Genomic DNA, 16,671 nt, shown 5'->3' with positions numbered 1-16,671 from the left:
ATCTCGTGTTTCATGAGTTCAAGCCCCACTAGGGCTCTGAGCTTGACAGTGTGGAGCCTTTTTGGGATTCTTTCTTTCTCCCTCTTTCTCTGCTGCTGCCATCCTCTCTTTCTCAAAATAAATAAACTTAAAAAGAGAACACTCTGACCATGATATCTTTTTCCTGATATTTAATTATATCACATACAGGGGAACTGCCACCTTCCAGTAATTCGCCAAAATGACCAACACAAAGGGAAAGAGGAGAGCTACTCGCTATATGTTCTCTAGGCCTTTTAGAAAACATGGAGTTGTTCCTTTGGCAACATACATGCAAATCTACAAGAAAGGTGATATTGTGGACATCAAGGGAATGGGCACTGTTCAAAAAGGAATGCCCCACAAATGTTACCATGGCAAAACTGGAAGAATCTACAATGTTACCCAACATGCTGTTGGCATTGTTGTAAACAAACAAGTTAAGGGCAAGATTCTTGCTAAGAGAATTAATGTACGTATTGAGCACATTAAGCATTCAAAGAGCCGAGACAGCTTCCTGAAGCGTGTGAAGGAAAATGATAAGAAAAAGAAGGAAGCCAAGGAGAAAGGTACTTGGGTTCAACTGAAGCGCCAGCCTGCCCCACCCAGAGAAGCACACTTTGTGAGAACCAATGGAAAGGAGCCTGAGCTGTTGGAACCCATTCCCTATGAATTCATGGCATGATAAGTGTAAAAAAATAAAAGACGTCAAGACTGTAAAAATAAAATAAATAATAATAATTATATCACATACATATATGGGGAACAGAAGCAAATGCTTCATTAACAGTATTCCTTTTACTGTTTACAGACTCTGATATTCCTATTTTGTTCTATTGCACCTTTTAAAATGCCAATCACAACCTGTTAAATTGAGTTCATAACTCACTGATGGGTTGTATCTCACTAATGGAGATTTGGAAAACAGTGTCTTAGAGACCATATTTATTCATTTTTACTTTTTAGAAAGCAGATTCACAGTAAACTTACCCTTTTAGGTGCACATAAGAATTTTGAAAATTATATATAGAATATTTTAATCACCTCCAAAAGTTCCCTTGTTCTTTTTTTTTTTTTTTTTAATTTTTTTTTAACGTTTATTTATTTTTGAGACAGAGAGAGAGCATGAACGGGGCAGGGTCAGAGAGAGGGAGACACAGAATCCGAAACAGGCTCCAGGTTCCGAGCTGTCAGCACAGAGCCCGACGCGGGGCTTGAACTCATGGACCGTGAGATCATGACCTGAGCCGAAGTTGGCCGCTCAACCGACTGAGCCACCCAGGCGCCCCTCCCTTGTTCTTTTTTGTAGTTAACCCCTCTCTCCATCCCTAGGCCCTAGTAACCACCAATGTATTTTTTTGTCCTTGTATTTTTATCTTCTCCAGAATGTCATATAAGTAAAATCATATACTATAAGGTCTCCTGAATGTTTTTTTTCACTCAGCACAATGCTTTTTAGATTCATTTGTATTTACTCAAAGGATACAAAAATACAGATTTGAAGGGGTACATCACCCTGATGTTTACAGCAGCATTATCAACAATAGCCAAACTATGGAAAGAGCCCAGATGTCCATCAGCTGATAAATGGATAAAGAAGATGTGGTATATATATACAATGGAATATTACTCAGCCATCAAAGAGAATGAAATCTTGCCATTTGCAATGATATGAATGGAGCTAGAAGGTATTATGCTAAGCAAAATCAGTCAGAGAAAGACAAATACCATATGATTTCACTCATATGTGGAATTTAAAAAACAAAACAGATGAACATATGGAATGGGGGAAAAGGGAGAGGGAAGCAAACCAAAGAGACTCTTAACTATGGAGAACAAACTGAGGGTTGGTGGAGGGAAGTGTGTGAGGGATGGACTAAATGGGTAATGGGTGTTAAGGGGGGCACTTGTTGGGATGAGCACTGAGTATTATATGTAGGTGATGAATCACTAAATTCTATACCTGAAACCAATTTTACCATGTATGTTAGCTAGAATTTAAATAAAAACTTGGAAAGAAAATGAAGAGATTCATGTGTGTTTTTGCATGTATAAGTAGTTGATTCTTTTTATCGCTGAATGATATTCTATTATCACATTAAATCTTAGAGACGTCTTTTTTTAGTCTAAAATGCACATTTTACTTCTGCTGTTTGTTTTGCAACGTTAGTCTGAACCCATGTAAAACCTTTGTGGATATCTTAACCGCTGGATGGAGGCATGGGGATGGGAGGTCATCACAGAACAGCCTCAACAATTTTCGTGTTCAAAGGCAAGAGACTAATAGCCTGAGATCTGGAATCTTAGTCTGTTGGTTAAATTCTTCATTTAACTTTTGCTACCTCCCTATCTCAAGCAAATTACTTAACCTCTCTTAAATTGTAGTTTCCTTGTCTGTAAAATAAGATGGTAGGAATGGTATATGTTTCACCAAATTTTTATGGAGATAAAGTAAAATGAGATAAAGTGTGTAAAACACTTAGTGCAATGATTGGGCACAGTAAGTACAAGTAAATTAGTGTATGTCATAGGAAAGATGGCTATAATTTAGCCAGTCTAAAAAGTCAAGAAGAACAATTTTTTTCAAGAACAGTTCACTTCCTTTAACACCTTATCACTCACTTCCAAGTATCTGGGAGTAGTGTCATTGCCAACCAACGAGGAAAGGAGTCCATGAGGTCAGGAGGAAATGTCTGTGAAACCCAAATTCAGGGACTACCCATTGACTCTGCCACCTAACATCATTAAGTTAGTTGGTCACTGGACTTGAAATCAACAGACATGAAGTGGGAGTGGGGAGTCTGCATCTCTTCTATAATTTCTTCAATTCATATTACATTGGACCTCCAATGCATATCTTAAAAAGATGCAGACAGCATGGTACAATGGGAAGAATCCTAGATTTAAAGCCAGAATACTTTGGTAAGGTTGGATTTACCACTTTGTACTGATGTGATCTTGAACAAGTCACTTAGCATTTCTATATCCTGGTTTATTCATCTGTAAATGGGTATATAATGTGATTATGCCCCATAAATCTTCCTAAATCAACTGTCACTTGTAATGATTTCAAAATTAACATTTTGTTATTATATAAAAATATATTTGATCATTCAAATGTGGCCATTCAGATTTGGATTATATGAACTCCATGATATGATGAGCATGAAGATTATTTCTGTGAAAGGATTTGTTATTGCTTGGAAATAAAGACTGATTGAGTTTATAAAACACTGTTCCACCTGACTCCTGAATGTCAGTGCTTAATACTCACCAGGCATGCACATTCTAACAGCCTTTGTGTTCATATAATGGACCAGTTAATTCTATTTGCTGCTGAGGATTCAGTCATATCCTACAAACAAAGATAGATTGTTTTGAATTAGTGTCTGCTGGGAAAAGATGTTCAATTGTTAAATTACTTTAGCTATGTGTGAGTTTTAATCACCTGGAGTATATTACTACTTTACAAATTGTATTTCTCTGTAGAACGAAATCTTTATGAATTAGATAAACTATTAATATAGTTCTATATATTTAAATCACACTTGCAGCATATATTGTCATTTTTAAAAAACATTTTGGGACTTTCAGAAAGCCATTAAAATGTCACTATCCTAAAAAAGCAAAAAAGTACAACAACCAAGGCTTAAGTGTTTTCCACTAAATTTGTTAAGGGACATAAATCTACTATGTGTAACATCCATCCATCTTTTCTATTATAGACTATCTATTATATACTTGGATCGTGTTGCCTGAGCTATGCAAAGATGAATGAGTGAGAAGGTCATCTTTTCTCATCTTTTTTCATCTATTGAAAAAAGGACACAAATGAGTTATAATACAATACAAGGGGTACTGTAATTGAGATATTAATTCATCAGTAAACACTTTTTAATAAATTTAGTGTCAGCATGTGCCAGACCCTAAACTAGCTGTTAAGTACAAGGGTCACCTGAGTGGCTCTGTGGGTTAAGTGTCCAACTCTTGATTTCAGCTCAGTTCAGGATCTCGTTGTCATGAGATCAAGCCCTGCATTGGGCTCTGTGCTGAGAGCATGGAGCCTACTTGGAATTCTCTTTCTCTTCCTCTATCTCTGCCTCTTCCCCCACTCACATGCACATGTGCGCACCCATGCACACACTCTCTCTTTCTCTCTCAAAATAAGTAAACGTTTTTTAAAAATATTAAGAGTTAAGACTATGAGAGGTTATAGTGTGATAGAGGAGACCCACAAATACAGAAGAAATTATGAAAGAGTACCTAACCTGACCTTGTGGAATAATGTAGGAAAATCTTCTCATAGGTAAAATTTAAACAGAGTACAGAAAAACTAATAGGAGGTAAGAGGAAGAAGAGGGCTAAGTACATTGTGGTCAGAAAAGCAACTTTTGCAAAGGTACAAAGATGAGGAAAACTGCAAATCATTTAGTATGTCTGGATCCTGGGATACATATTAGGAAGTGGGAAGAGATGCAGGCCGGGTGAATAGGGGCCAGGTAACGAGGGACTGTGTATGCTGTGCTATCCAAACCATTTTTTGTGGCTGTTGGTTGTCCCACTTTTTGTTGGCCTCTTGGGTATCTTGATGAGATTTTTATTGTCTTTTGAACTGTTATTTCTTTATTGATAAAGTGTTGTTTCTCTTTCTGCTTGTGTTTTTTTTTCTTTCTTTGTCTATAGTCTTCAGATATTTGACTATGATATATCTTGGTGTAGATTTCTTTGGGTTTATCTCATATGGATTTTACTCAGCTTCTTGAATCTGTAGGTTTATATCTTACCCAGTTTGAGAAGTTTTCAGCCATAACTTCTTTGAGTACTTTTTCAGCTCCACCCTTTCTCCTCCTCTTCAGAGGCTCTAACAGGAACTTTAGATCTTTTGTTGTCCCACAGGTCCCTGAGGCTGCTTTCAATTAAAAAAAAATTGTTTTTAATAGATTTTAGTTTTTAGGGCAGCAAAACCATCAAAGGTGTTCCTGCAGAGAATATGTATGTGTGCACGCACACACATGCACATGCCTACACACACACACACACGTATTCATACACATATATGTGTATATATGTTTTATTGAGATATAATTCACATATCATATGATTTTTAGTATATTCACTGAGTTGTGCTCCCACCATAATAATCAGTTTTAGGAGATTTCACCACTTCAAAAAGAAACTGTACTCAGTTGTAGGCAACCACCAGTCATTCCGTGCCTATAGATTTGCCTATTCTGGACGTTTCATATAAATGGAATCACGCAAGATGTAGGCATCTGTGACTGTATTCATTCATTTAGTTTAATGTTGTCAAAGTTTATCCATATTATAGCATGTATGAGTATTCGTTGCTTTTTATTGTGAGTAACATTCCATTTGTTTTAGTTTTCTATCGCTATAACAATTTAATGCAGACTTAGTGACTTAAAATAATGCAAATTTATTATCTTACAGTTCTATAGGTCAGAAGTCTAATATTAGTGCTGCTGGGCTAAAATCAATGTGTTGTCAGGGAAGCACTTCTTTCTGGAAGCTCTAGTGGAGAATCTATTTCTGTACCTTTTTCAACCTCTAGTGGTTGCCCACATTTCTTGCCTGATGGTCCCCTTCCTCCATCTTCAAAACCAACAACAACAGGCTAAGTCCTCTCACGTTACATAACTCCAATGTTCTGCCTTCCTCTTCCACCATTAGGAACACTTGTGATTACATTGGGGCCCCATGAATAATCCAGAACAACCTCCCTATTTTAAGGTCAGCTGATTAGAGAACTTTACCTGCTACTTTAATTCTCCTTTGCCTTGTAATATAACATATTCACAGATTCTGGGGTTTTAGATGTAGGTATACAGTGGTTTGCCTACCACCTATAACAAGTACATAGTTTATTTATCTGTTCATCATTTGATGGATATTTGGGTTGTGTCCACTTTGGGGCTATTATGAATAATGCTGCTATGAACACTTCTGTATAAGGTTTTGAATGGATATATGTTTTCATTTCTCTTAGGTAAATACCTAAAAGTAGAACTGCAGGGTTGTAATATTTACTTTTTAGGAAGATCATTCTAGTTCAGAGTAGAGAATGGTTAGGGGTGATATATACTGAGTGTTATGTGAATATGAAGGAGGAACAAGGAACACTTGTTGGTGAAGGCCTCAGAGAGGAAACATTTGAGGTGGATCTTGTAAAGTTATATTATCATTTATTGGCTTTCTTTTAATTATGAAGGTAACAAATTCATTGTAGAGATTTTTTTTCAGTGTAGAAAAGTCTCTAAAAAAGTTTAAAATCGGTGAGGGTACATGGGTGGCTCAGTCAGTTGAGCGGCCAACTTTGGCTCAGGTCATGATCTCACAGTTTGTGAGTTCAAGCCTCACAATGGGCTCTGTGCTGACAGCTCGGAGCCTGGAGCCTGCTTTGAATTCTGTGTCTCCTTCTCTCTCTCTGCTCCTCCCCCACTCACACTGTCTCTCTCCCTCAAAAATAAACATTTAAAAATTTTTTTAAAAAATTTAAATCCCTTACTATCCCACCACCAATGAAAACTACTGTTAACATTCTGCAGTACTTTCTTTGTGTGTATGTGTATGAATTGAGTTCATATCGTATGCATAGTTTTGTTGTTCGTTCTTTTCAATCAACATTATATCATAAGCATTTCCCCATGTCATTAGCCATCAAAAATAACAAAATGGCTACACAGTATTCTATAATAAGAAATTACTATCTGTTATTTAATTAGTCCTTTACTGTAGGATATTTAGGTTGATTTCCAACTTTCTATTATGGTAGATAATACTATAAGGAACATTCCGGTACATACATCTTTTCTTTGAGTTGGATTTGGAAGAATGAGTTACCTGGGAATAACTAGCAAGATAGTGGTTCCCTCTGCTTTAAAATAACATAAGGGGTGCCTGGGTGGCTCAGTCCGTTAAGCCTCCAACTTCGGTTCAGGTCATGATCTCACAGTTCATGGGTTCAAGCCCTGTGTCGGGCTCTGTGCTGACAGCTTAGAGCCTGGAGCCTGCTTCCAATTCTGTGTCTCCCTCTCTCTGCCTTTCCCTGGCTCACACTCTATCTCTCTCTCTCTCTCTCTTTCAAAAATAAATATAAAAGAGGGGAGGGGCCAACATGGCGGAGAAGTAGGGGGTCCTTACTTCCCGTGTTTCTCAAACAAAGAAGTGCAGAAGCCAAAGGACTTTGAACACTAGAGCCTGGGAGGAAAAGAGACTGAATCTGCTAGGAAGAAAATGGGAAAGCTGGAAAAAAGATAGGTGGGTAACTGTGAACTGGGAGAGATTAAAAAAAAAAAAAAAAAAAAAAAAGGCCGCATGGGCATGGAGGGGAGGGACCCCTTCCGCGGAGAGACAAAGAGAAGAGAAAGAGCGGCTAGGGAAGTGTAGGACCAAATCTGGACAGGAGAAAGACCTTGGACTAAGACTGAGAGGGATCCAATCTCTAATTGCAGGGCTTTCTTCGGACTGGAGCCAGCTCCCTGTTCGTGCACGTGGGGAAGAGGGGAGCCAGGGGCTTGGGTGCAGTGGTAGGTCAGGGGCTTAGTCCGCAGTTGGAGAAAGTGGTTCCCTCCCTGGAGGGCTACGCGATAGTACAAAGTCTGCCTGCTTCCGCCACCCTAGGGGGCTCGCAGAGAGGGCAGCGGCTCTCAGTCTGCATAGGAGAAGGCGGTCCTCCCTGAAGTGTGGCAGCACAGACAAAGCCAGCCAGGACCACATAATGGCTGCACTGAGAGGCACTTCCCCAGTGCCAGAGTACACAGAGTGGGACTTTGAATCCTAAGCACAGGGTCAGGGGATTGGCAGAATGAGAAGAACAGCCCCGTCTGAGCCCGTGGCATGGTGAGGACGACTCAAACAGAGTCCACCAGGTCCAGCTCTGTGGAGAAGAGACTAGGGGATCACCATTCCCTGACCCCTCCCCACACCATCACCAAGGCTGGGCCTCAGGGATCACTCCCAGGGCCCATAGTGGAGGTGGGTCCAGACTACACCAAACCATGCCCCTTCACACTGGGTAACTTCGTATCCACCTGAGCGGCACAGACCCTGTGGAAAGCTCCTCCTGACAAGCGATGCAGCATTGCCTGGATTAACTCTAGGTCAATTCTGGATTAACTCTAGGTCAATTCTGGATATATAGATATATTCTCCTCCCCCTCATCATTTCTCTTCCTTATCTCTTCCCTACCCTAGGCTGGTTACTCTGGTTATTGGTCTATCTAAACGTACATATTTAATCCATTATCTTGATACATGTTGTACACTTCCTCCTTTACACTCCTTTCTCTCTCTCTGGAATAATCAAGTCATGTAGTTTCTCTGTCTGGGTACCTTTATCTTCATTTCATTGTCCCTGCCTCCTTTTTTATTTTCCTTTCTCTCTCTCTGGATTAAGCCTTTTAGTCTCTCTGCCTAGTCAATGTTTATTTTTTCTTCTCCCCCACCCCCCACCCCACCCCCACCCCCGCTCCCTCTCCTGTAATTTCTCTCTTTGTATCTGCTGTTCCATCAGCACCGCCTCCACCCTCTTCTTTACTTGTAGTCAGTGTTTTTGGGTTTTTGGTTTTAGTCTTTAGGTCTTTGTTTTTGTTTATTTGTTTTTTTGTGTTATTTGTTTGTGTGTTTGCATGTTTTTGTCTCCTGTTTGTCTATCTGTTTTCCTTTACAAGGCTACTCCAAGGAACAAATCAAAGCACACCTGGTGGTAGGTCAAAAATATCACTATGAGTAGGGTAATAAAATAACCAAAGTCACAACAACAGAGAGCAAGTAACAATCTCCAAAAAAACACCTCCTGAAGGGCCAGGCACTGGACAGTGTATGACCATCCTTTAATGTAGCAGTGCTCACAGGTGCAGAGCACACAACAAGCTTTTAAAATGCATAAGGGACAGAAAACTAGCCAAAAATGACAAAATGGAAAGGTTCTCCTCAAAAGAAATTCCAGGAAGTAGCGACAGCTAATGAATTGAACAAAACCTATTTAAGCAATAGAACTGAAAAAGAATTTAGAATAGTAGTCATAAAAATTAATTGCTGGGCTTGAAAAAGCATAGAGGACAGCAGAGAATCTATTGCTACAAAGATCAAGGGACTAAAAAATAGTCATGATGAATTAAAAAATGCTATAAATGAAATGCAAAATAAAATGGAGACAGCCACAGCATGGATTGAAGAGGCAGAGGGGAGAATAGCTGAATTAGAAGATAAAATTATGGAAAAAAAGGAAGCTGAGAAAAACAGAGATAGAAAAATCCAGGAATACAAGGGGAGAATTAGAGAACTAAGTGATGCAATCAAACAGAAAAATATCCATATCATAGGAATTCCAGAAGAAGAAGAAGAAGAAGAAGAAGAAGAAGAAGAAGAAGAAGAAGAAGAAGAAGAAGGAGGAGGGAGAGAAAGGGGCTGAAGGTGTACTTGAACAAATTATAGCTGAGAGCTTCCCCAATTTGGGGAAGGAAACAGGCATTAAAATCCAAGAGGCACAGAGAACTCCCTTCAGATATAACTTGAATCAATCTTCTGCATGACATATCATAGTGAAACTTGTAAAATATAAGGATAAAGAGAGAATTCTGAAAGCAGCTAGGGATAAATAGGCCCTAACTTGCATAGGTAGATACATAAGAGTAGTAGCAGACCTATCTACTGAAACTTGGCAGGCCAGAAAGGAATGGCAGGAAATCTTCAATGTAATGAACAGAAAAAAATATGCAGCCAAGAATCCTTTACCCAGCAAATCTGTTATTCAGAATAGAAGGAGAGATAAAGGTTTTCCCAAACAAAAACTGAAGGAATTCATCACCACTAAACCATCCATACAAGAGATCCTAAGGGGGACTCTGTGAGTGAAATGTTGCAAGGACCACAAAGTACCAGAGACACCACTACAAGCATGAAACCTACAGATATCACAATGACTGTAAACCCGTATATTTTAATAATAACACTGAATGTAAGTGGACTCTACCCATCTCTACAAGAGACTCATTTTAGACCTGAGGACACCTTCAGATTGAAAGTGAGGGGATAGAGAACTATCCATCATGCTACTGGAAGTCAAAAGAAAGCTGGAGTAGCCATACTCATATCAGACAAACTAGACTTTAAATTAAAGGCTGTAACAAGAGACGAAGAAGGGCATTATATAATAATTACAGTATCTATCCATCAGGAAGAGCTAACAATTATAAATGTCTATGCACCAAATTCGGAACACCCAAATATATAAAACAATTAATCACAAACATAAGCAATCTTATTGATGAGAATGTGGTAATTGCAGGCACTTTAATACTCCACTTACAACAATGGGTAGATCATCTAGACACAGAATCAATAAAGAAACAAGGGCCCTGAATGATACATTGGATCAGATGGACTTGACAGATATATTTAGAACTCTGCATCCCAAAGCAACGGAATATACTTTCTTCTCGAGTGCACATGGAACATTCTCCAAGATAGACCACATACGGGGTCACAAAACAGCCCTTCATAAGTATAAAAGAATTAAGATCACACCATGTACACTTTCAGGTCACAATGCTATGAAACTTGAAATCAACCACAGGAAAAAGTCTGGAAAACCTCCAAAAGCATGGAGGTTAAAGAACACCCTACTAAAGAATGAATGGGTCAACCAGGCAATTAGAGAAGAAATTAAAAAATATATGGAAACAAATGAAAATGAAAATGCAACAATCTAAATGCTTTGGGGTGCAGCAAAGGCAGTCCTGAGAGGAAAATACATTGTAATCCATGCCTATCTCAAGAAACAAGAAAAATCCCAAATACAATCTAACAGCACACCTAAAGGAACTAGAAGCAGAATAGCAAAGACACCCCAAGTCCAGCAGAAGAAGAGAAATAAACAATGTAGAATCTAAAAAAACAGTAGAGCAGATCAATGCAGCCAAGAGTTGGTTTTTTGAAAAAATAAACAAAATTGATAAACCTCTAGCCAGGCTTCTCAAAAGAAAAGGGAGATGACCCAAAGAGATAAAATCACAAATGAAAATGGAATTATTGCAACCAATCCCTCAGAAATACAAGCAATTTTCAGGGAATACTATGAAACATTATATGCCAACAAACTGGACAACCTGAAAGAAATGGACAAATTCCTAAACACCCACACTCTTCTAAAACTCAAACAAGAAGAAATAGAAATTTTGAACAGAACCATAACTAGTGAAGAAATTGAATCAGTAATCAAAAATCTCCCAACAAATAAGAGTCCAGGACCAGATAGCCTCCCTGGGAAATTCTACCAGACATTTAAAGCAAAGATAATACCTATCCTTCTCAAGCTGTTCCAAAAAACATAAATGGAAGGAAAACCTCCAGACTCATTCTTTGAAGCCAGCATTACTTTGATTCCCAAACCAGACAGAGACCCAGCAAAAAAAGAGAACTACAGACCAATATACCTGATGAATATGGATGCAAAATTTCTCAATAAGATACTAGCAAATCGAATTCAACAGCATATAAAAAGAATTATTCACCATGATCAAGTAAGATTCATTCCTGGGCTACAGGGCTGTTTCAATATTCGCAAATCAATGTGATACATCACATTAATAAAAGAAAAGATAAGAACCATATGATCCTGTTAATCGATGCAGAAAAAGCATTTGACAAAATATAACATCCTTTCTTAATAAAGACCCTCGAGAAAGTCAGGATAGAAGGAACATACTTAAACATCATAAAAGCCATTTATGAAAAGCCCACAGCTAATATTATCCCCAAAGGGGAAAAACTGAGAGCTTTCCCCCTGTGATCAGGAACACAACAAGGATGTCCACTCACCGCTATTGTTTAATATAATGTTGGAAGTTCTAGCACCAGCAATCAGGCAACAAAATGAAATCAAAGGCATCAAAATTGGCAAAGATGAAGTCACTTTTTGCAGATGACATGATACTATACATTGAAAATCTGATAGACTCCATCAAAAGTCTGCTAGAACTGATACATGAATTCAGCAAAGTCGCAGGATACAAAATTAATGTACAGAAATCAGTCGCACTTTTATACACCAATAATGAAGCAACAGAAAGACAAGTAAAGAAACTGATCCCATTCACAATTGCACCAAGAATCATAAAATACCTAGGAATAAACCTAACCAAAGATGTAAAAGAACTGTATGCTGAAAACTATAGAAAGCTTATGAAGGAAATTGGAGAAGATACAAAGAAATGGAAAAACATTCCATGATCATGGATTGGAAGAATAAATATCGTCAAAATGTCAATACTGCCCAAGCTATCTACACATTCAATGCAATCCCAATCAAAATTGCACCAGCATTCTTCTCGAAGCTAGAATAAGCAATCCTAAAATTTCTATGGAACCACAAAAGACCCCGAATAGCCAAAGTAATATTGAAGAAGAAAACCAAAGCGGGAGGCATCACAATCCCAGACTTTAGCCTCTACTACAAAGCTGTAATCATCAAGACAGTATGGTATTGGCACAAAACAGACACATAGACCAATGGAATAGAATAGAGGATCCAGAATTGGACCCACAAAAGTATGACCAACTGATCTTTGACAAAGCAGGAAAGAATATCCAATGGAAAAAAGACAGTCTCTTTAACAAATGGTGCTGGGAGAACTGGACAGCAACATGCAGAAGAATGAAACTAGACCACTTTCTTACACCATTCACAAAAACAAACTCAAAATGGATGAAGGACCTGAATGTAAGACAAGAAACCATCAAAACCCTAGAGGAGAAAGCAGGAAAAACCTCTCTGACCTCAGCAGCAGCAATTTCTTACTTGACACATCTCCAAAGGCAAGGGAATTAAAAGCAAAAATGAACTACTGGGATCTCATCAAGATAAAAAGCTTCTGCACTGCAAAGGAAACAACCAACAAAACTAAAAGGCAACTGATGGAATGGGAAAAGATATTTGCAAATGACATATTGGATAAAGGGCTAGTATCCAAAATCTACAAAGAACTCATCAAACTCCACACCTGAGAAACAAATAATCCCGTGAAGAAATGGATCAGAAGACATGAATAGACACTTCTCTAAAGAAGACATCCAGATGGCCAACAGGCACATGAAAAGATGCTCAATGTCACTCCTCATCATGGAAATACAAATCAAAACCACACTGAGATACCACCTCACACTGGTCAGAGTGGCTAAAATGAACAAATCAGGAGACTATAGATGCTGGCAAGGATGTGGAGAAACGGGAACCTTGTTGCACTATTGGTGGAAATGCAAACTAGTGCACCCACTCTGGAAAACAGTGTGGAGGTTCCTCAAAAAATTAAAAATAGACCTACGCTATGACCCAGCAATAGCACTGCTAGGAATTTACCCAAGGGATACAGGAGTGCTGATGCATAAGGGCACTTATACCCCCATGTTTATAGCAGCACTTTCAACAATAGCCAAATTATGGAAAGAGCCTACATGTCCATCAACTGATGAATGGATAAAGAAAATGTGGTTTATATATACAATGGAATATTACTTGGCAATGAGAAAGAATGAGATCTGGCCATTTGTAGCAATGTGAATGGAACTGGAGAGTATTATGCTAAGTGAAATAAGTCAGGCAGAGAAAGACAGATGCCATATGTTTTCACTCATATGTGGATCCTGAGAAACTTAACAGAAGACCAGGGGGGAGGGGAAGGGTAGAAAAAGTTACAGAGAGGGAAGGAGGCAAACCATAAGAGACTCTTGAATACTGAGAACAAACTGAGGGTTGATGGGGGGGTGGGGGAGAGAGGAAAGTGGGTGATGGGCATTGAGGAGGGCACCTGTTGGGATGAGCACTGGGTGTTGTATGGAAACCAATTTGACAATAAATTATATATTAAAAATTGGAATTTTCTTTCCTATATGTAAAATAAAATTCTTGATGATGCAAAATTTTATTCTAGCCATGATAATAATCCATCATTGTTAGTGGTAATGTGATACTACTAATCTAATGTTGGGCTGACCAAACTTTACTTTTCTTCTCGTATGAGTTGTTTTTGGTTTTTGTTTTTTTTTTTAATTTTTTTTTAACGTTTATTTATTTTTGAGACAGAGAGATACAGAGCATGAACGGGGGAGGGTCAGAGAGAGGGAGACACAGAATCCGAAACAGGCTCCAGGCTCTGAGCTGTCAGCACAGAGCCCGATGTGGGGCTCGAACTCACGGACCGCGAGATCATGACCTGAGCCGAAGTCGGCCGCTCAACCGACTGAGCCACCCAGGCGCCCCGGTTTGTTTTTTTTAAAACAGATTTCGCAAAGTTAAAATAACAACAACAAACTTTATCATTGATAAAGTCATGTCAATTGATACTACTTTACATTTCCAAACTACAGACTTAAGTCCCTGTTTAGAATGGGATCTAATTCTTCAAGAAAATTATTACAGGGGCACCTGGGTGGCTCAGTTGGTTGAGCATCCGACTCTTGGTTTCTGCTCAGGTCATGATTGATATCAGGGTTGTGGGATCGAGTCCCATGTTGGCTCTGCACTGAGCGTGGAGTCTAAGATTCTCTCTCTTTCTCTCTCTGTCCTTTTGCCCCTCTTCCGTGCTCATGCTTTCTTCCTCTCTGAAAAAAAGAAAATAAAAAATAATAAAAAAGAGAAAAGCAAACTATTCTATACTTAAGTTTGGTGTTACAAAAGCAGATCTGGCCCTTCAATACCAACTAACCTGGCTTTAAACAGTGCCTGTCCTAATAAGGTTGTGACTTCTGTGTCAGGGACAAGCCACAGCTTCACATGCATACCTGTTAAAGAAATAGGCCCTCAATGCAATAGGTATTTCAAAATGTCCTAACAGACACTCAAATATTGTTTTTACTACCAATGTGATGATATGCCTGAGGATGCAGTTAAGTCAAGAAAGACCATGGAAAGAAAACATAAGATGGTGATGACTGCGACGCCATATACGGAGCACAGCTCACCTTGTTGAAATATAAAAGTAGAAGCTGTTTTAAGCCCAGTGTGCTGAAATGGAGGACTCTACATCTTCTATGAAATGAAGTTTCAAGGTACCACATGCTTCTTATTTCAGATTTTAAAGACAGACCTTTTTAGTTAAATTAGTGGCAGTTTTTCATCAGGAGTCAAGCATAAGAAGTGAAATAGTTTCTTTAAAAGCTGAGAAGCGGCTTGCAGCCCCTAAATTATAGATCCTAAGTTTGATCAGTGACTATGACTTAGCCGAAGAATGTCTAAAACAACAATAAATAATATAAATATTATTTTAATGTGAAGTAACCAGTCCCTTTTGTAGTCACAAACTTCATAGCCTAAATATCTCAGTCAAGAATCTTTTGATCATAGTGGCTCTTTTTTTATTTTGAATTTACCTCAATTGCCTTTAGATCTTCTCTGACCTCCCATCTCCTCATCCCCTTTCTAAATTTTATTTGTTTAGTCTTTACTTGTTTCTCCATACTTTCAAGTTTCTCCCTATTCCTCCTAACTTGTAAAACCCCAAACTGAAGAAATTACATTTGGATTCCTGATAATATAGTCCAGCGTTATTTTAATGGTTTTACTACATACTCTATGCACCTAATGTTCTGTGAGAAATGTGTTTTCTTTCCTTCTAAAACATGCCTTCATTCTTCCATTACTAGTGCTAGAGTCCCCTCTTCTCAGTGATAACATAACTCAGATCATTTTTCTAGTGTGTGGATGAGGCTGTCACGTGGAATGGAATCAAAGCCTCAAAGAGCAAATTTTATTGACTTGCCCTCCCATACAAGACCCAGAGGGAAGTTAAACTGCTTTCTTGTGGCTTGCATTCAGATGCACTGTGGCATAATACACTTTTTTGCCAACATATTTTCCTCTTTCCCATTTGAATGCATCTAAACATCTTACTGGGAAAGATAAACAAGCTTTTAAAAATATAAACAGACCTAAAAATTTTTAAGCAGTCTGTAAAACTCACAGAATTCTCATAAGACCAAAATAATCTAGCTAAATCTTATTCAGGATGTGGAGGGGGCAGTCTAGGCAAGAGCTCCATGCGTGGGCATTCACAGACAAGTGTTTTTACTTCTACTCAGCAGAAGAAAAACTGTTCCTTCCCAAAACAGCTCCAGACAAATTTGTGAAGGGGATAATTTATATTTGACATCAAGAATCCCCCTTTCCCTTAGTCTTCATCCCCCACCCCCTTTTAGTTTGGTTAATTCCAACCATCTCTTCCCTTCTGTTCTCCGGAATATGTCAGATATATTCCCCCCAAAATACAAATGGCTAACATGACTTCCTATGTTCCTTCCCAGAGGTATCTACAGGGATCAAAGCCTAAACCTAAACTAATGATAATCATATCACACATCACAGGAACTGGACAGATGATGTCAATGAGCAAAACATGTTGCATTTCAGGGATTGCCAGGGAAATGCAGGTAAATGATGGAGATAGAGCCAAAGGAGAGGCTTGGCCTCTCTCAGAGAAGGTGTCTAGCTCTTGTAGACTGTTGGCAAGTGGGTTTGTTGGCTTCAGTATTCCCAGATCTTCTGGCATTTATTTCACAACTCAGGCTTTTGTGAGAAATCTCCCAAAGTATCAGAGTGTTTAAGCACTAAACTTAACATACTTGCAAGCTGCATTCATC

At 38.6% G+C, this 16,671-nt stretch overlaps 1 protein-coding gene and 1 long non-coding RNA gene across 2 annotated transcripts in view; one reads left to right on the top strand and one right to left on the bottom strand.

Moving 5' to 3' along the window:
• The window catches only part of LOC109248557 (uncharacterized), a 45,042-nt gene extending 40,119 nt beyond the window's left edge, over positions 1–4,923 (bottom strand). Inside the window, exons 1-2 of the long non-coding RNA XR_002072115.1 lie at positions 4,803–4,923; positions 3,293–3,373 (exon numbers count right to left, since the gene is read on the bottom strand). This is a non-coding gene — a long non-coding RNA (uncharacterized LOC109248557). The remainder of the gene's footprint in view (positions 1–3,292; positions 3,374–4,802) is intronic.
• Positions 189–722, top strand: LOC109248556 (60S ribosomal protein L21-like). Its single transcript, XM_053902485.1, has one exon. It carries the CDS (start codon positions 221–223, stop codon positions 701–703), a length of 483 nt encoding a protein of 160 aa, XP_053758460.1. The 5' UTR covers positions 189–220; the 3' UTR covers positions 704–722.
• Positions 4,924–16,671: the final 11,748 nt, after the last annotated feature.

Source organism: Panthera pardus, unplaced genomic scaffold (genome assembly GCF_024362965.1).
Source record: "Panthera pardus isolate Hobbes unplaced genomic scaffold, ASM2436296v1 HiC_scaffold_15, whole genome shotgun sequence".
NCBI classification, from domain to species: Eukaryota; Metazoa; Chordata; class Mammalia; order Carnivora; family Felidae; genus Panthera; species Panthera pardus.
The sequence above is the reverse complement of the archived record's forward strand: the minus strand, read 5'-3'. Positions and strand labels throughout refer to the sequence as shown.

Coding starts and splice junctions, on each gene's coding strand:
- LOC109248556 (XM_053902485.1), top strand. CDS start 221: ATGACCAACACAAAGGGAAAGAGGAGAGCTACTCGCTATATGTTCTCT.